Source organism: Stegastes partitus, unplaced genomic scaffold (assembly GCF_000690725.1).
Source record: "Stegastes partitus isolate 25-593 unplaced genomic scaffold, Stegastes_partitus-1.0.2 Scaffold1444, whole genome shotgun sequence".
NCBI classification, from domain to species: domain Eukaryota; kingdom Metazoa; phylum Chordata; class Actinopteri; family Pomacentridae; genus Stegastes; species Stegastes partitus.
The window spans coordinates 27077-48238 of NW_007579175.1; the positions used below are offsets into that span (position 1 = coordinate 27077).

The following is a 21162-nucleotide window of genomic DNA, read 5'->3' on the forward strand; positions in this document are numbered from 1 at the left end:
TATTATATTCTAAAATGACAAGATTGTCTGTTTACTTGTCAGTACATACAAGCAGATGTTCACTTTTCTGCATCATAAATATTGCAAATGCTTTGTTTCATACACTGTTTTTCTGTACTTCTGTCCCCATTTTTGCACTGTTCTTGTATATTTATATTTGTTTCCTCAGTATGTATGAGGAGATGGGAGTTAGGAATTAAACCATACAGGATGACACATTTATAAAATAAAACACATTTAAGATTAAATTACCCAACAGAATGTAGCTTGACATCAATAAAATGCCTTTAACACATTAACATACATTTATTTTTCTATGAATACTTATACAAGTTTAAAGATAAGGTGAAAACCCTGCAAAACTATTTGTTTTTTTAGGTAAAGTTACCAGATTAATTTAATTAATCAATGTAAATTAAATATCTATTAACCAACACTTTGAATGGGGCCGTTTTGCTGAACGAGTCATTTTATTTCTGATACTTTATTTTTAAAAAAATGCTATTACTTTATGGAGATTTTACTTCATTAAAATCATAAATGCTCGCAACTGACTACTTCTCAATACTATTCCCACTATTTCCACACCTTCCTGCACTTGAACGCATCTTCGATAGTGGGCGTGTCGCCTTTAGAAGCCGGATGGATTCGTTTGTAGTCGGATTTCATTAAACTATGTCTAAAAATTAAACATGAAACGTGTTGAAGACGAGCTTTTTGTTTCATTCTAGTTAAAACTGCCGTCTGACTTTAGTGTGAAGCTGCAGCCGCTCTGTCATTAACTAACGTGAAGCATGTTAACTGTGATTGCGGACGCTTGTACGCATGTGCGAGGTGTGTTCCTTCCTGGCGTCTAACGTTGCCGTGGAGTGGAGTGGGCTCCTCCAGTCCTCTCGGCTATCTTTGGTGCAGCAGGCAGCGCAGCGGAGTGCTCTCAGCCAGGGACCCAGCTGAAATGTCGGAAAGCGGGAGTCAGGAAGCCGCCGGGGCCCCGAACGGCAGCGACAGCCCGACGACGCGGGCGCCGAGACCGGCCGTCGGCAACAAAGTGACCGTGGTGCTGGGAGCCCAGTGGGGCGACGAGGGGAAGGGGAAAGTTGTGGATCTGCTGGCACAGGACGCCGACATGGTGTGCAGATGTCAGGTAGGTGATATCCTCCTCGGGCTGCTTCCACTCCCGGTTGAGCCAGTTACCGTAAACCCCCCCGCAGGTACCCGTTAGCTAACACACCGATTCTCCCCGGTGTTTGGTGTCACGACGCGTTCATGCCGTGCCGTTTAATTACGAACCGCCAAGTGGGGGAAAAAAATCCTTACTTCTAATACCAACCGTCTGAGTTTCTAACAGCAACACTTGGTGGAAAAACTACAAACATGTCAACAAACAGATTAAAATCCACGACTGCTGATAATTACCCCAATTAAAACCCTGTTTAAACTTAATCCTGCCATTTTAACGGAAGCTATCCGTTGTTTTGTGTTGTCAACCAGCTGCCACACAACGAGCTCTATCAGGTGTGATTAGCAGATTAGCATCGGGGCTAGCCACATTTTAAAGCCACAATAAGAGGCGCTTTTCTTCTTCGTTCCCATTCTGCCGACATTACCTGAATGCAGCACCAGCTAGCGACTGTTTGCTAGCAGCTAACCAACACCTCAGCCAGTGTTGCTCTCACTGTTTTGCTAATGTCACCTTGAATTCCTGCTAGCTGCTTAGCTCCTCGGACACCTGTAATGCCGTGCTGAAGTTGTGTCCTGTCGTTTGCACATGACGAGGAGGCTGGAGGCACCTTTGGGCTAGCTGAAGTGGCCGAGTGCATCACCTCCCTGTGGGCTTTTCTTTTTTGGCCACCATTAGTGCGTTAAAGCAGTTGAGCCCGCTAGCCAAGAGACTGATGTTGGAGGCAGGTCGGGGTTTTGATTTATTCTGGCAGTTTTCTGACAGAAGTGGAAAAATATTGTCATGCTAATATCTTCCTGGTTTACAGGCAGAATTAGCAACATAAAAAAATGAGAGCCTATTAAGCTAATACAGCTTATTGAAATTAATAATAAATGCCTTGTTCAATATATCCATATGATCCACTGGAGTCAATTTATATGAGTTTAAAACTGAAGCAGCACCACACTTAATGTCATATATTAGGGCTGCCCGATATTGTCAAACCTGGCCGTCATATTTTGTTCTTCTGCAACATCATAAACAACAGAAATTGTCACCAGGTGGCTTGAATAACTATTTGGAAAGAATTAGTCATTCTAAAATGATGGGGGATTCATCTGCATTGGAAAAATCTAAAAATAACTTTGTAAAAGCTGCTGGGAACTTTTCTCATATGGTGTAATACTTGCAAAGGCTTTCAAAATAGTTTTTATTTACTTTTCAAAAATTTGGCTGGTATTCAAATCTGGCTTTGCACCCCTCATACGGTGATGTAAATGGTCGCAATAATTGCAAGTTTGCCAACAAAGTACCTGTTTTTGGTCGACATCTGGCTTTTTGCTGCCAAAATATTTCATACAACTGTCCATTCATCCATCCATCCATCCATCCATCCATCCATTATCTATACACTTCTCAATCCTCACTAGGGTCATGGGGGGCTGGAGTCTATCCCAGCTGACTTGGGGTGAAGGCAGGGGACACCCTGGACAGGTCACCAGTCTATCACAGGGCTACACTTAGAGACAGACAACCAAGCACACTCACATTCACACCTACGGACAATTTAGAATCACCAATTAACCTCAGCATGTTTCTGGACTGTGTGGGAGGAAGCTGGAGAACCCGGAGAGAACCCACGCTGCACGGGGAGAACATGCAAACTCCACACAGAAGCATCCCGAGTGTCCTCACCAGGACACAAACCGGCGACCTTCCAGCTGCGAGGCGACGGTGCTAACCACCGCGCCACCTTGCAACCCATTTCCATTCAACTGATGCTAGAAAAAATTTGCTACCTTTTCATTGTTTCTCACCTGCGTTTTGCTCATTTTGTCGTAGACATGTGGAACCTGCAATCAACAAACTCTGCTTTGTAAATAAAGTTATAAAAAATAAAAATATAACTCAGAGTATCCAAGAAACCCCTAAAATATCATCAAGTTAGATTTCTCCTGTAAATTAGTCATTAAAAGTGTGAACTGAGTGAGTTAAAATTTTGTATTAAGTGACTAAAAAGTGATAGCAGGGTGTGTTTGGTTCATTTGCTTTGCTTCACATTGCTCTTAATGCAATGTGGCCATTGCATGTGCGCACGTGTCGGTGCTAAAACAATATATTGTGCAGTCCAGTAATATAGTACTCCTCTTTGAGCATGTTTTTATCAGACAGCTCTGGTTGACAGTTAGTGACCTGTCTGTAGGGGTGAATAGTATGTAAAAACAATCATTTTGCAGTTATTTTGACAGACATTGCAATTGCAATAAGAACTACAATTTTGATGCAGTCTTTATTTTCAAAAATCTCTTCTACACTGAACAAAAACAATGATGAGATTTTTTGCTCTCTGCACCAAACAAGCATTTTCCTAAATGCCTGTAGAGTGTGATTTGTTATTCTGGATCATCTCTGTAGCACCACGATGCTTTATTTATAATTTTGTGACAGTTTTAGCTCCCACCAGTTGGATATTGCACTTGGCCGGATTGCAGGTTCTATAGAATTTCAATTAACTGTTCAGCCCTACCTGATGCTTTCATAAGTGCACACGACAGTTGTCCTGATAATCTGCACTTCCACGTATTTCTGCTTTTATGCACCACCTCAGTCTGTCCGGGCAGGAGTTGTGGTGCAACAGGGCACGTATGTGTTTATTACATACCAGAATGGGAAAACAAATTAGACTTTCTTGCCAAGCCAGTCTATCATCAGGATTAGAAGGGTTTGTACAGTGGCTTTCCCTCCTAAACAGATAAGGAACGATCCTGTAGGTGCTGCAGACTTACTGAGAGTTGTTATTTACCCTTAATGATGGATTTGATTGTTATCAAGTTGTAATTCTGGTAACAGCCATGCGACCCCTCCGCTTCACCTTGACTTGGTGAGCACGTTCACTCAGTGGCTCAGCTGTGTTGAATTTGCATTCACTTTGGTTTCCTCATGCAAAACAGGTGCAATGGCGACTCTGAAATGCTACCGGTTTTTGGCAGTGGACTTGTGATATGGCTCTCAACTGTTTGCCAAACGTGTACCGCAAAGATTCCTGTCCGTCGACTCCGTGACAAAGATCAGGTATGATAGTGAGCAACAGCAGTAAACAGAGGACTGAGCTCCCAATAAAAATGTTTCAGAAGCATCTGTTGTGAGAGTGACTCATCACATGTTTAGTCAAAAACGAAAGTTGAAGTGGGGCCAGCATACTACTGAAGCCTGAAGGGGTGTTACCATATACAGTGTGTGGCTCAGCTCGTCTCTACTTTAAATGCTAATCAGATAATGTTTTGAACTGGTCTACTGATTATCTGGGCAAGAAAATGTGGTAACAACTCGGCTGAGCTAAATTTGACAGTGTCTTATCACAACAAGTGGAGGACTTCCTATTTCTGTTGAGCAGACATCAAACCCGCCCTTATCTCAGCAGCTTCTGTTGACACTTGGCCTGCTGTAGAGTCAGTGTGTAGAGAAAGACTCCTCTAAAACACTGATCCTAAAGTCAGAATGAATGTTGTGTTGTTGCATGTTTCAATTATTTCACTGCTAATTCGATTGTCAGTACGTAATGCTTTTGTATTCCCAGCTCATGCTGGGTCAGTACTGAGGCGCTGGCTTCTGTTCATTTCAGGATGTTATAAAAACGGATTCAAAGGATTCAGCTCTGCTTGAAAAATGTGCTTGATGTGCTTTGTATTTTGTAACTTTGGAGTTAAGTGAAAGCTCAGACTGAATTTAAAAGGATTAAGGATCACACAGTCTTCACTGTGTCCCCTCACATGTAGACAGCTCCAGGATTTATTCAGAGGCTGTAGCATTATGTCCTTTTCAATGATTTTTCTTTCTTTCTTTTATTTATTTATTTTTTACAAAATTTTCAGAGATTACAAAAAAAGTCCCCGTCTGGAATTGAACTGCAGATGTTGCAGTTATCTTGTGTGCATCTCAACCACCAGGACACGTCTTTATCTTAGTATTTAAGGGGTTTTATTTAGATTTAGACTTACTTTCAATGCTACATATTTAAGGGTTCAAACTAAACTTTCTGTCCTTTAGGAATTCATATATATCTTTCTTTAATTTCTTTAGCCACGCTACTTCAGCTTTACTTCGTACTAAACAGCAATCTGTGTTTATATCTAGCAAAGAACGTCTATTTTTATCATAAATTCATATGTTAAAGCAAAAATTTCAAATTAATTTATTATAAAAACCCTTCTTAAAGGGACTATCGTTGACATTACCTTCTGATTCAAACTGTAGCTGTGCCAAAGTATGTCTTCACAAAGATGCAGTATTGTTTAATATAAGAAAAATGACAAACTTCTCAAATATCAAAACACTATCTGATCATAAGTGGCTATACAAGGGGCACATTTATTACAAGCAAGTCAAAATGATGACGTAAATATGTTTGATGAAAGAATAAGTGAAGGAGAGTAAATTTGTGATTGTTTTGAGTATTTGGTGCTCGAAGTTAATTTTGTTAGGTATTAAAAAAGCAGACAGCACCGTGTTCCTCAGCTTCCTTAATAATGCAGACAGACTGTTAATCTTTTGCCCGCTCGGAATAACTGGAGTTCAGAGAACTATTAGTTGACATAACAAGGATTCTCCTGAGTGTTGGAACTTCCTTGTTTCTGCGGTCCTGCCAAGGCTGGAGACGTGTAAAAATAAACGGCTTTCTGGCTCCGGGCCCCGCACTGCGTCCCTCCATACATTATGGTGAGCGCTCGTATGTTTGTTGGGAGGCCGCTGATGGATGACTGAGCAGAGGGGGAGCACCGCAGAAGATAGCATAGGTCTTTTTATAAAATGGGCTTTGCCAGCAGTCTGGCTCGGTGTTCCTTACAGTCCACGCCTCAGAGATCCTAGAAGTCACAGTTCGTGGAAAGAGGGGCAGGATACGAGCAAAACATCTCAGGAGACTGACGGCAGCTTCGTCGGTGCGTATAGTGGAATAACATACACATGCTTCAGCAGATACATGGTGCAGATGTTAATGCTGCTTCAATCTTCAGCATACTCAGTCTGGAGTTGGCCTCTCAATTAAGTTAATGCTACTATAAAAATAAAGGCATCATAGTTAAGTAGAGGAGTGTCTACTTAGGTTAAAACCAGTGCAATCCTTAAAATAATAGTTTGAATCTAAAAAACTACTCCGCAATTGTTTTGATAATTGATTAAGTCGTTTTTTAGGCAACAGTGGGAAACATTCTCCAGCTTCTCATATGTGAAGATTTACTGCTTTTGTATGTTAGTTTGGATATGTTGCCTTGGAGTCTGGGTCGTTTATCACCATCTTCCGACGCTGTACAATTAAAAGATTGAATTGCGACCAGATGCATACCTGAAGCAGCCAACAGGTCCGAGAAACAAGCTCGTCAGGTTCAACGGATCACATCGCCTTCCAGGTTTCCAGAGACGCCGAGTCGTGTTTACACTGTGGCTTTAGTCAGTGTTTTGTGTTTGTCTTGCCAGAAGTCATTTTTATTTGCCGCGGTCTTTGCTGCTATGATGTATGATCTCAGATGAAGGCGCCGACACCAATGGAATCGGTTGCTATGGGGACGTTTGCTAAATACAACAAGGCTTGGGTTGGCTAATGGAGGCTGTTGCCTTGTTAGTCGTTGCACTGGACGTTTTGGTAAACAGAAGTCAGTTGCACAAAATCTTTCAAGACCTTAAAGGGTTCATCAGAAGGGCCGGATGTGAATTATATTTCAGGTACTAAAGACAAAGAATACTTACGATAGCCTGTTTTTGCATTTATGTATCAGAAATGAGGTTTGTAGTCATGGCTAGCCTTAACTAAAGGTTGTTTAATGACTTTCTTTGGCCTGTTTTCTGCAATTGGACAGTCAATTTTGATGCTCCAACATCTCAGAACTTGAATTAGTCACACCACATAAATAAATCAATAACTGAAAAAGGTAGCACAGAGTCCTGCTGAAACCCAACTACCCCACTTTAAATATATTGTGAACTATGCACACAAAGACTACTTCATCTGGTTGGATCTACTCATTAGTTTTATTCAGTTCTTCAGCTTGTGCAGCGCTTTTCCTTCAACCATTAAACTTCAGCTTGTCGTCGCCGTTGTTCCAGCTGTCTGCTGTGCAGAACAGCACGGACTGACCGACTGTAAATAAATGACACAAGTACCTGCAGTTCAATGTCAAGCTGTATTTCAAAAAGCCAAGTGGTTGCCAACATCAGGGCTTGAACTTGATACCTTGAACCTATTCAGGAGGCAGTTCCTGTGCTCATAATGAAACTCTGCTGTTCAAAGGCTTGTACGCAACTCATGAGTTTGACACGTTAAGCGTCTGGTATGAACTCATATCCGACCGTTTATGTCCAACTGTAGCTATAGGACACATTACTGATTTACCTGAAAAAGGTCAAACAAAAGGGTTTCTGTTTTGTTTTTACACAAGAGAGTCAGTGTAAAAGTGAATCATTAAAGGTTTTCATTTGGTTTATGCAAGAACTTAAACTTAATAAAACTATATATGCTTGCTATGGAAACTAGCAGAATTTATTGCTGATGATATAACTAACGACAGGTTTTTTTTCACTGTCTTAACTTGCGAATCATGACAGACTGATCAATACCTCCAGCAGCCATCACCAGCTTTGTTATTTACTCCTGTGGTTTTCCTACTGAGACGTGTCAGGATGTCTTCTGGACAAAAAAGCCTCTTTATCAGATGGTCACAGAGCACAAAGGTGTTACAGTGAGTCCAACCCAACCTCTGAAAACACACGTATAATGTCGTGTGTGGATCTGGTTTCCAGTCATATTGTCTCTGTTTGATCACGGAGAGTACAAATTGAACCCCTTTCAGATGTGCACTACTTTCCATTAATCTGATGGCTTTTGAATGGATTAGGTTCGTGTTTGAAGACGTATTTTCTCTGTTCAACACGGAACATGCACAAGTAATGTACTCTGAGTTATGTGAAGCAATAGGAGGAAGACTTTTTCCACATTTGAACACCAAAAAAATCATCACAGAGAGCAAAACATACAGTTTGCAAACAAAATCACACCTTTCACATTCACTTAGCTCTACAGTCTCACATCTATTGCAGACACAGTTGTCCATACAAATGCATCTTTACTGCAATTAAGACAGTCAATGGGTTAGATTAATGAGACTAATCAGTAATGAATGTAATCTGGGTTTTGACAGAACAGGAGTTTATTTTGTTGCTCACAGCTGTTTGTAGAAGTCTTTCCTCTGAGATGATGAAACAGCTGCAACATGAGACAGCAGCAGGATCCATACGAGTGTCTCCACAGTTACAAGCATTTAAGCTAATTATAAATTATCCCCTACATGGAGACAGGATCGATCAGGGGGGAGATATTTTGGTTTCACTCCTCGTAAAGTCGTAGTTAGATTATCGTCATGCATTGATATAATATTCAGTGTTACGGCACTCATAAAGAAGCCAGGCTGTGAGTTATTTGGACAGCTTGATAAGCTTTTAACTCGTCTTTTGTTTCATCCATTGATGTACTGTCCAATCTGTGGTGGGTGAGACTGAATGAAGGAATATAACCTGACATATCTGAATGGCAGAAGGCAGTTACATTAACAGGATAATGAAGCCAACAATGTTGTCCCATGTCTGACGAAGGCTTTAGGAAATCAGAGCATTTTTAAAAGCCTTTCTCTTGGGTTTGCTAGCGACAGTTAAGAGCTCATGTACACATCCAGCAGACAGCCTTCCTGGCCAATATACCCCGTTGTAGCTTTGTTTTGCTCTCAAATAACTGTTGGGAAATGTCTTTAGCTACTAAATGGTCTGTGTTATCAGATGTGTCCGCCTGCTGTTTAGTGCTGGACAGGAAGTTGATCAGCCAAAAACACTGAGCTGAAACTTGCAATATAGCTTCCTGGCAGCAAAGTTTATTAATCCTTTGGATGTGTCTCGATGAATGAAACAAGTAGTTGCAGGATGTGTCTTGTCGATTGACATGAAGAATTACTCAACTGATTCCAGTCACGAAGATTTCCCCAGCAGGATCTGTAACCCATATCTGCCCTTTCATACCAAAGAGAGGTGTGTGAGGCCTGTGTTTCCCCCAGATGAGGGGCAGAGCCACAGGTCCAGATCGGATAACACAAACTGTACGCTTAGGTTTTCTCAAGGAAGTATTCGAGGAACTTTTCCAAACCAAACTGTTCTGTATTTTTCTGCACTTCAATTCTTTTCTATTTTGTCTGGAAGAGAAACGTCGTAGGAAGCTGTTTGTATCTCAAGGATGTCTTATTGTGGTCTCACCCCGGGAGAGTAGCAGGTGATTGAGTATCAAAAGATGAGCTTCTCGTGACGGTAATGAGAGGCCGATCATGAGACCGTCAGGAAGGCTGGAGTTCTTCGGTTCTTGTGGGGGGATGGTGCAAATCGTAAAAGTAGTATCTAAAAAGGAGAGGCATCTGCCCCCCGATCCGTTCCGCCTCTCCACCTTCAGGGTACTGCTGCCGCCAGGAATAACTTCATGTGGTCAGAGCACATGCTGGGCCTGAGTTATATCCACGGGCTGCAGTTTTAGAAACTCATCCCGGTTGTAGTACGGACTAAGTTGAACTGAGGTATCGAGCAGTGATGCAGTTTGTCAACGATGAATCTGTAGTTTCTTTACTGTCACAGCAAAAAATAAAAATATGTCAAATAGTTTATCTGTCCCTTTGCTTCTCCTTTAATTGTCGTGCTGTTTTTTTTCTTTACTGCTAATTTCATCCCCAACCTCTGATTGTGAAACGGAGGCGAGCGAGGCAGGTGAGATTGTGACGTTGTGGTCAGAGGACTCGCTGCTCCCTTTCCAGGTTCTACTTTTGCTTGTGATTCTGTACAGTCAGCTGTGCTAAGTCATGTGCACGCATAAATGCAGCATCCAGATTAACACCCAGCAAGCACAATCGCACACAGCAAGATTAAAAATAGTCTTCAGCCGCTGCCTGTCTGAACTTTGCCCCCCTTGGCCAGTGGATGAGTTTTCTTATTGCAACCAAATTAGTGTAAAGCTGTGGATCAGTACCGAGAAGTTCAGTGGCTGATTCCTCCACAAATATTACATTATATTGACCTCCCAGAACCTGTCCTCGTAGTACTGTAGTGCTTCAAAGGTTAACGAGCTAAATTAAGGAGAATAATTGTTAACCTTTGCATGACTACATATTCCTCACTAATAGAGTTATAATTGAATCATTTGCTGCCAGACTTTAGAGCTAATACATGCTGCCCATCAACAAAGTTATAAATTCTGCAGAAATCCTGTGCTGTGTCCACCCACTGGGCTCAGTGCACCTCAGGAATAATCACACTGACATGGTGCTACAGCCCAATCCGTAACTAACTGCTGTTTCCTGTAAAAAGCACAAAGTCACAGCCAACCTTTCAGAAACATCCCCGGGAGCCGGCGTGTTCTTTGTGTTTGATGTTAGCGTCGGTGTGGTCGTGTGCGTAGCAGACCAGCCTATTGTAGTGTGAATGGAGCACGTGTGCATCCGCTGTCAGTGTTCAAATTCTGCATGAGTAAGTGCACGGGATGCAGGAACCATAGATTTGCCTGAAGTACCCAGCGTTGCCTCGCTTTTTATGAGGCCGGCTGACTGATCAGCAGACTTTTCAGGACAGAAGGCTTAAACGGACCAGAGCTAAAATAGTTTCAGACAGAGGGTGAGAAAAGGTGCTGCAGCAAAGTGCAGTATCAGGAAAGCGTGTAAACTTTATCTGGTAGACCCATCCATCCATTATACACCGCTTAATCCTCACTAGGGTCATGGGGGGCTGAAGTCTATCCCAGCTGACTCAGGGTGAAGGCAGGGGACACCCTGGACAGGTCACCAGTCTATCACAGGGCCACACTTAGAGACAGACAACCAAGCACACTCACATTCACACCTACGGACAATTTAGAATCACCAATTAACCTCAACATTTTTTTGGACTGTGTGGGAGGAAGCTGGAGAACCCAGAGAGAACCCACGCTGCACGGGGAGAACATGCAAACTCCACACAGAAACATCCCGGGTGTCCTCACCAGGACACAAACCGGCGACATTCTAGCTGCGAGGTGATGGTGCTAACCACTTAGTCATCCTTGCAGCCCCTGAATGGCAAGAACTGCCCCATTAAAACCTCTTTCAAAGCTGTTTTTATTAGAGAACTTTTTCTCAGCCTGTGTCTACCTGCATTTGTCCTGGAAAGCTGCCTGTATCTCCACTTTTCCTCCAGGAACTCAAGGCGGCGTGGAAATTTGACAGTGCAGTCGTCTATTTCAGCCTTTCTGTTCCCAGTACAGTTGAGAATCCATCAGCTTCGACCATGAACTTAACTCTGAATTCACCAAAAGAGCAACAAATAGTAGATACTGGACGTAACTCCACTGCTATGAGCATGTAGGGAACAGAGCAATTTGCTGCTGTATGTTAACCTATAAGTTTTATGTTGTTGATGCCGTTTAACCAGTCAGCCCTGAGCCCTACACAGCAGTTTTTCAGGGCTGTACCCCAGAGTAGGGACCTTTATGTCCCCCCCAAAAACAACCCTGAAAGAGCCCTCTGGTAGACCCCAGAAGTGAATTCTAAACCTGTAAATATGCATAACGTGGTCTCTGTAAGTGGTGTGGGCTTGAAGACTCTGGTTAAAATGGTAAAAAATCTGGTGATGTGGAGTCAGAAACAAGTGAATGAGGTGATCAGCTTACCAAACCTGTGCAGCTCGCTTCTCATCTCTGTTTGAGACGAGCAGCTCAGGGCCGTGTTCGCTTCCAGTAGCATAATACACAGAGATAAACAGCGATTGTGGATAATGTCAGGTTTGACAAGGAAGAAGAATGCAAGGACGTATCTCTGATGTGGCTGCAAGTAATTTTTTTTATGTTCAGAAGTGCAGCATGAAATGAAACTTTTCAGAAATCTGTGATCAAGTTTCAGCTTCATGAAAACCAGTTGGGTGACCGCGACCGCCAAACTGTTGTTTCAGTTTTGTAATTGCAAATAATACATCTTGTTGTGCTCATAAACAACACATTGTCCCTCCGGCTACATTCCCTTTCTTTGGCTTTGGGGCAGAACAGCAGTGAATCCTTGGATTTTTTTTCTTTTGTTTATTATATCATGTAGGTGTTGGGAGCAGCAGAGTCTTGACTGGACATGTCAGTGGTTCTGGGTGTGGAGAGCAGAAAATTATTTGCATGTTTAACAAATAGAACCAGCAATCCGTTGTACTTGTCATTCCTTGTCAGTACGTTTACACTTGAGCCAGAGCTTTACGTGAGATCTGAGTGCAGGAGTCTCCAAGCAACATACCAGACCAACACACACACTAAACAGACAGTGGCCAGTAGTTTATGTACGATGCTTGTTGCTACTCGCCAAACTATTCATCCTGTCTTCAAAACAAAGTTGCAGAGGCTCCATTAGGCCTTTCTCCGGGTTTCTGTTTTGCTTCCCCTCATCGGTCTCTGTTTCTTCTCTGCAGGGCGGCAACAACGCGGGACACACGGTGGTGGTCGACTCGGTGGAGTACGACTTTCACCTCCTCCCCAGCGGCATCATCAACCCCAAGGTCACCGCCTTCATCGGTGTGTAACGCGCACAGAAACACGCTTGTGCTCTCCGCAGTCATGCGCCGTTCCAAGGCCGCCCTTTCCTTCCTCGCCGTTTTCTCAGTGAATTGATCGAGATCCCTTTTAGCCGGCTGCTCGTCATCGCCGTTGCAGCCTCCATTTTGACGACTGCTACAGTGAATGTGATCAGCTTGACTCAGAGCCAGACTGCAGGCTGCATCACATCCACTCATCTGCAGTAACTTCATTAGCTAATGGGGTCTTACTCTTTTTTTTTTTTTTTTTTTTTGAGGCTCCCTACTCTCTACACATCTGCACTTTAACATGTACGGCTGAATGATCCGTCAATACTTCATAACGTTTCTGCTCTTTCCATCTTGATATATCGTACATTAATGATGTTCTGCAGGCTCAAACACTCAGGGAGGCTTATATCGTGGTGTTACATACATCGTTTGCAGCCATGTTTCTATATATGTCTTGTTAATTTGCAAAAATGAACTGCCGGAGCGTACATTTTTTGTTTTCTTGCCCTTTTAAATTCACATTTTTATTAAGAAAAGCATTTTTTCAAGCTGTTCTCATCCCTAGGCAGGCTTTATAAGCCATCAAACACTGACTGTGTGCCCAATTTGGAGACAGATTTTACCAGAAGCGTCTAGCAGTAATAAAACTTTATACTTAAGACGCCTTTCCTCTCAACTAATTCATGCTCTGTACTTTGAGTTTTCGAGGAGGCAAAAACTATGAGATGCAGAGTTTATCCATAGACGTGATCAAAATTTCTCCCCTTGAGTTTTTAGATCACTACTTGGGTTTGTCGTTAAAATCACTTTTTTAAGATACTTGTTGTGCTTTTCCTTATTTTCTATCACACATGGAATGTTGCTATATTAGATGTTCACGTTCCCAAGAGTTTAAATAATGTGGTAAATGTATGCAAAGTTATCCCTGTCAGAAAATATTCAGCCTTCAGTGCTGTTTTCTGCTCCAGTCACAGCACGACTACAAAGTCAAACTGTGATCTTTTCAGTAAACCTATGCTAAACGTATGTACGCCTTCTGTGTGAACTGGAGTCGTATTACAGGTATTTAATCCACTCCAGCATACAAATCTCCATAACATTCATACTGGCATGAGGTTTAAGCAAGCACAGGCTTCTGCAAAACCTGCCAATCATAGGAAAGTTGGCTTTTAGGAAAGGGAACCTTAAAGAGCTCGTAGCTAAAACGGCTTGTTTCAGACAGCGGATGAACTGAGAGGCTGCATTCAGAATCATTGTAAGATTGTTAAGGAACTGTGAATCATGCAGAGCTGTTTGAATGGAGTCCCAGAATAAAAATATAGAAATGTAAATGAGCATAATCTGTTATTGGTCTGCAAGCTGGAGTGGTGACATTTTGTTATTTCAGTTAAATTAAAAATATAAACCTTCTCTTGATGGTGCCATTTTAATGGACATGGATATTATTTTTTATTTTTAGCATTTTTTGTTTTTATTGATGTTGATCTGTCAGTCAGTCCACTGCTTCAGTCCAGACTGAAACAAATCATCACCTAATGGATTAAGTGCAATGAAACGTAGCACAGACATCCACGATCCCCCAGATTATGAATCCTCATTTATCCTCACAGCTTTTGCTTAAGTAACAATGTAGAGTTTTCACTTATCCTGACAAATATTCCAACATCTAGATGGATTGGTAACACTTTCCTCTAGTGAGCACCACTGTAAGGATCACATTTGTGGTTTCGAAGTCTGTGAAACAATGGATCATTCTGACTGTTCACTCTGTCAAAATAAGTTTTTGTGCAATAGTTTGGTTTATGGCCAAATACTAATGATACTCCTATCAGCTATATTTTATTTTTTTCGTGCTAATTAGCCAAAGCTAGCATGCTAACATGCTAAACAAAGATGGTAGACACTGTGTGATTGAGTTGTCTGGTGAATGCATAACACAGCTGGGTGCTGGTCACGGCCATAACATGTTATTGAAGAGAAGATGAAGCACTTAGGGCTCCAGATATTGTATTTGCAATATAACTTGCAGCTTGTAAACGTACATCCTACGTCTGGTAGTCATCAGTTGTGGTCTGTGGCTTTGTGCACATCGTCTTGTGCCTGCTGAGCGGCAGCATGTTAACATTGTGAGCATGCTGCTATGTTAGCATGCTGCTAATGAAGCTACTGTAGCAGGTGAATAACGTGCAGGAAAGTTCTAGTTAATAATCAAACTGGGAACTTACTGCACAGAGCATTTGCACTCATGTTTTACAGTTTTAATAAAGCCATGTATAATTTTTGCCCCCCTCCCAAATATGACCAGAGGTCAATATAGACCACTAAGACCACAAAATAATAAAAAGTTGCTTTTCCTGCTTTCATACTTTGAGCTCTCGTCAGATATTTTGGCACCTTTACAAGGAACGTCTAGATCTCTCCTGCAGCAACAGATAAGCATTTAATATTAATGATAGTATTATTGATTCTAATTGTTCTGTTGTGCCAAAGTGGAGACATGTTGTTGTGTTTATCACACCATCATCTGCTTTCCTTTGTGTGAAAGTTTTCGTGGTCTATAGGGAGCACATCCCTGTTCTTGAGCTGCAGCCGGTTTATTCACATTCACTCCCACAATGTCTTTGAAAGAGAGTTCGTTGCTTTTAATCCCATTTCCACGTTTCTTACATTTAATGTGGTCAGAGTAATTACCTCACCTCCTCCACTTAATGCAACCCAGTTAAAAGATAATTAGAGGCAGCTGTTTGAATACTCTTGTGAGCAGGAGTCGTTGGAGCGGCTCTGCTTCTCAGACGTACTTCCCTTAACATCACAATTAGACTGGCAGTGCGCACCTTCTTCCAGGACAGACGCTGGTTTAGATTCGACTTGTAATTAGACTTCAGGTTGCACAGAAGTTATGTGATTCTGTGCAGGATTTAACACAGAACGCTGGTTATATGTGTAACAGACAAAAAATTAAAAGCAGTGTAGCGGTAAAAGTTTTACAGTATAGAAGTCCTCATTAAGTTTTTGAGCTGAATCTGACTCCTCTAGTGTTGAATAAGCCAGATACTTTAAAATAACAGGTGTTGTATAGCAGACTTAGTACATCGGTGTCTTCATCCAAACAGAAAGTCCTTAAAAACTGTTAATTATTGATATTATTTGGAGGTTCGGTTGGAAAAAGGTTTCCCCTGAAATTGCTGTAGTGTAAGCACAGACACAGAAGATGTATCGCTATGTTTGAGCGTTTGGAGCTGCAGAAGCAATCAGTAATCCAAGTACAAGAGAAACAAACACCATCATCAAGTTACTCACACAATTAGCACTAATTAGTGATCGCTGATTTTACCTCCTGCTGGCGACGTTCGCCATTTAAGCAGTGAAAGTGACGGTAAAAGTAAGAAGCTCCTTCCTAAAAGCGACCAGAGGAGAGATTACAGTATCTGATGTGGGTGTCCATGTGTCTGAAGTCATGCTGAGACTCTTCTAAAAAGCACGATGCTGCTCTGTGGAGGAGCAGCGCTGTGACACGAGCAGGCTGAAGTGGACAAACAGACTACTGTAAACAGAGGCGTGGTGATTTGATCAGGTTTATTTTAGCAGATACTGATCCATTAAAATAAGCCCGGATTGGCCTCGATGTCGATCCTTAGAGCCGCTCGAGCAGCGTCTCTGTTTCCCGGCATCACAAACTGCAGCCTCCTAAATGACCGTGCAGCCGAATCAGCACCTGCGTTTCAACAAAACCTGCGACCTTCATGAAGACATTATTCGGGATTCAGCTGCATTCCGACTTGTAGGAAAAACACAGATGTTACTGATAATATTAATGATGACTCCGTTCTGTTCAAATGTGCCAGTAAGACGTGGCAGCATGACAGTAATCATCATTTTATTGGATTTTATTACTTACAGATGTACTTTTCCTGCTGTGACCTATGAAAAGGGCCTGGAGCAGGGCGGTTGTTATTCTGCATTAGTTTTAGTTCAGTGTACCTTAATGCACTGCCTGTATGAGGTATTAACATACTGCACAATGAATTTAAAACATGTAGTGTCCACTGAGTAGGGGAGAACACTACAACTGAACACAAAACACTCTGTGAACTCTTTATTATTGTCATTCTTTTTATAGTCTGAACTGTATAGAAAACATCTCACTTTGACCAGTTGCATCACAGAAATGCTGCACATCCATTAATGCATCAGCAGTAATCATCCACATCATTAAATATAGTATGTATTTGAAACTTGTGATAATTAAAACCCGTTTCTGCAGTTTGTTTACATGTGAAACAGGTTGCTCACTAACCAAAACAGTCACTGGCATCTTATAAGGTACAAATACGCTGCAAATTCCCATTAATCATTCTTCCTGAACGCAATATCCTGGTTGTTTTTTTTTATAGATTTTTTGTTTTATATTCATATTTTTTTTAGTCTACATTATATTTTTTTCTATTCTTCATCCCTTTAGTGCCCCCGTTATACTATGTCTTGTGCACTTCTTGTTTCCTGATGTTTTGCACTGCCTACGAGAGCTGCTAACTCGAATTTCGTTGTGCTTTCTTGTACAATGACAATAAAGAGATTCTGATTCTGAAATATGTGAAATTAGAAGCTTACACGTGCTGCTGTTGCCCTGTTTTTGTTGTAAACAAGTGCGCCATTTTCATGTTGAGGGACAAAAAGCTGTTTTTCCTGCCTCAGAATGGGCCTTTTGGTGGCAGCTATGTATTAAAATGAAGATAATTTGTCCTCGTAAATTTCAAACAATGCGTCTGTGTCGCAATATTTGACAGGAACTATGCATGTCACTCATATTTCTGTCTATTTCATAAGCAAAACATGTATTTGTGCTGGTGATTTTCCATCAGTGCTGGTTAAAACCCTCTCTGGAGGTCACCTAAAATGTATCTATGCAGGAAAAATCCTGATAGCACAGTAAATCTGTACTGTGGTGCTGATGGTTTTAGGAGAGCATGTTTTCTTCACACTCTTTTAAAAACGTTGAGAAAAGATCTAGGAAGTGTTCAAGGAACAATCTGTCTTTGGAGAAATTGTTTCCAACCCATGGATCTATGCATCCACTTAGATTTTTGTTTAAGATTTGTTTTTCTAAGGCGTCACAAGCCACAAAGTTTGAAACCACTTGTGTAAATCATGTTAAGTTGGCACAAAAAAAACAGACTCCATATGGTGCTTAAATGTCTGCTTTCCTTTGTTTTTTTTTTACCTCAGGAAATGGTGTAGTAATCCATCTTCCAGGCCTGTTTGAAGAGGCAGAGAAAAACGAACGCAAAGGGAAAAGTGAGTGACGTACAGCTTTTTTAAAATATATATATCCCAGGCGAGAACAACAAGGTTGTGCTTTCATGTTCAGCGTGGAGACTCAGATTGAATTTGTGTGTGTGTGTGTGTGTGTGTGTGTGTAGGCCTGAAAGACTGGGAGAAAAGGCTGATCATCTCCGACAGAGCACATATTGGTGAGTCCTCCCAGGTCCGCCCCCCTGGGCTCCTTTTATTTTAATCTGTGCGTGGAAGTTTGAATGCACGCATGAAGAAAAGTGTGTTTGCGCGGAATGCGTGAGTCCTGCTTTCTCCGAGGTGTGTGAGAGTGTGTGTCCCCTCTCTCCCTCCTCCGCAGTGTTTGACTTCCACCAAGCGGTTGATGGCGTTCAGGAACAGCAGAGGCAAGAGCAAGCAGGCAAGAAGTAAGAAACCTGTTGCTTGAAAATGGCTGCAGCACACACACACACTAACACACACACCATGATCACAAACGTGGGAGGAGAGATCAGATCAGTTTTCACATCTGTTTGAAAAAAAAAAAAGCAGCTGACTAGTTTTCCAGGATGTATCTTGTATCTTATGAGTCACGATAACATCCACAGACGTTCATACACCTTTTGTCTTACGATCAGCTGTTCGGCCTCTTTCTAAACAAAAACTCTGAAGACAAAAGTAGATCATGGATTTAAAAAAACAGACCTTCTTGCGTTCCTCAGCTCGGATTGCTTGCAGCTTTCAAATGTTTTTGATAGCAGTGAGTCATGCTCTTTTTCCTTCCGGATGATCTGAAGGTTATTCATCGTCGTTGTCACTGAGCCAACGCTGGTCCACATATTATATACTAAGACTGTACAAATAGCACGCAGTAATCCTGAGTAATTTTTTAATTGTACTGTGCAAGTGTTATGATTAGGATTATTATTATTACGACTATAATACCATATAATAACATCAATCAAGGAAAACAAATGTGACCCCACCCTGTACCTGAACGCAGCATATTGTGTATTTACCATAAATTGTCCCGATAGCCTGTAATCCTGTTTGTATTCCTACTTTAAACAAGGCTCTGATCTTTATTTACTATATTAATTGTGTATGTCACAAATGACAGAGTGAAAGTAACCTCCTGAAGTTGCAGCTGCCCTCGACTTTGTGAAGTTTTGTAGTGAGTTTTAGCTCATCGTTTAGGTGTTATGGCCCCAAAAAAACAGTTTTGGTTCACCTCATAGCATTATTTTCCTAAACTGGATATAAAGATAGGCATCCCCCATAAGTATCCTGTGTTCTGAACATCTCTGGACCGTGGACTGTACTGTAGCAGCACCCAACTGTCAGTCAGTCTCCTGAACCTTTATTATTTAAGCATTATTATAATGTAAATGGTTGAGTTCTGTAAAAATCCAGCCACTGTTTAGTTGGAATAAACAGATAAACTAGCTATTGAGACCAAAACCCTTTTTCTACGAGGCTGTAAACATGTTTATTTGTACTGTAAAATTGCACATTTTAGCATAAAGTCTATGGAGACTGACTTACTTTTTGAGCCTCTAGTGGCTGTTCAAGGAACTGCAGCTTTTGTCATATTTTATCACGTGTGATTGGCGTTTGGATGTATTCAGAGAGGAAGCTCTACATCTTACCTGCACATTACCTGCTCATCAGATAGACCAGATGTTGAACACAGTGGAGGATTTAGCAGATGAAACGCCAGATATTTCTCTCAGGAGTTGGTGGAGACCAAAACGGAGCTAAAAGAGGAGGACGATTAGACCTAATGTAGCTCTCTAATTGCTGAATGTGCAAATAATGTGCCGTTTGCTGATTTAAGAGATGATGAAATGTCAATGTTGTGTTTACAGCGGGTTTGCTGAAAAAAATAGTAATTACAGCATTTTAAAGTGAGTGAAGATGACTGTTATTTGTGTGTGTTTGGTGCGCACCTCCTAAACAACACACTGCGTGGCTCAGTTGTTGTTACATACATTCGTCTTCAGTTTCCACATGGACATAGCTGTCTTTCCACAGCTACACACAAGTATAATCTTAGCACTGCTCTGCTAGGAGGCGTCCTCAGAGACATCAGAGGGTGAACAGACACACTGGCAGCCCTGGAGCAAGTTTTTAAACAGCAGACAGAGAAGCAGGACTTCATTATCAAGTTACTGAATGAATGAACTGATGGTCAGATTTTCACTCTCTTTACAAACACACACATATTTGTAGTGTTGAATCCAGGTGTTGACGATTCCTGTTTTATTTCACACAAATTTAACACATTTTTCCTTATTCGTTGTTCGTACAGGCAGTGAAGCAAACCACCGTATGTGAGGAATGTTAAACTGAGCCTGAGGACGGCTCAGAATATTAAGCTGAAGGGAGACCCAGTGTATTCCTGTTCAAAGCTGGGTTTTCTTTATCTACTAAGCAAAAGAAAGCCCCAAACTCCCAGCCAGCTCCTGTGTGTGTGTGACAGAGAGAGTGTATTTTTACCAAGGTACTTTAACGGCACAGTCAAAGGCTTTTTGCTACGAGGATTTCCTGCATCTCCAGGCATGTTGCAGTACGAGCTCTGCTGGAAGCCACAGTTTAGATTCATGAAATATCACAACAGACACAAAGGTGTGTTTGAAATTATCCTTATGCACCTAATGTTGTAAACTTGTACGGTTAAGTTTGTGACTTTTAATTCTGTGTCCGAAGCTTGCAGGGTTAATTAATGCTGTACGTTGGGTTTCTGCATGTACTGGTGATGTAAAATCAGGTCAGAATCATTCAGTGATGAACACTTTTTTGTATGTATAGTAAAAATCCCTGTGAAGTGTTCAATACATACAATTAAAGTTTGCAAACATTTTCAATTCAATGCATAAATGAATGGTGTAGTATTAACCAGACTTTAGTGTGAACTCAGCTACAAAAAGCACAGGTCTGATTCATGAAAACTAAGACGAAACTTTTAGGATCTTCAGCAAAGTTAGAAATGATGTCGCTTGTTCCACAAAAGGCTCATTTTACTGTAAAATATTTAAATTTATGGATTCCATTTGATCTCTGCTGTAAGATCACTGTCACATATAGAATAGAATAGAATAGAATAGAGTTGTATTGCCATT

At 41.4% G+C, this 21162-nt stretch overlaps 1 protein-coding gene across 1 annotated transcript in view; it reads left to right on the forward strand.

Moving 5' to 3' along the window:
* The first annotated feature begins 869 nt into the window (after positions 1 to 869).
* The window catches only part of adss2 (adenylosuccinate synthase 2), a 31608-nt gene continuing 11315 nt past the window's right edge, over positions 870 to 21162 (forward strand). The window contains exons 1-5 of the mRNA XM_008299667.1: positions 870 to 1144; positions 12656 to 12758; positions 17996 to 18064; positions 18190 to 18240; positions 18402 to 18468. Coding sequence (XP_008297889.1) covers positions 956 to 1144; positions 12656 to 12758; positions 17996 to 18064; positions 18190 to 18240; positions 18402 to 18468 — 479 coding nt within the window. The 5' untranslated portion in view covers positions 870 to 955. The remainder of the gene's footprint in view (positions 1145 to 12655; positions 12759 to 17995; positions 18065 to 18189; positions 18241 to 18401; positions 18469 to 21162) is intronic.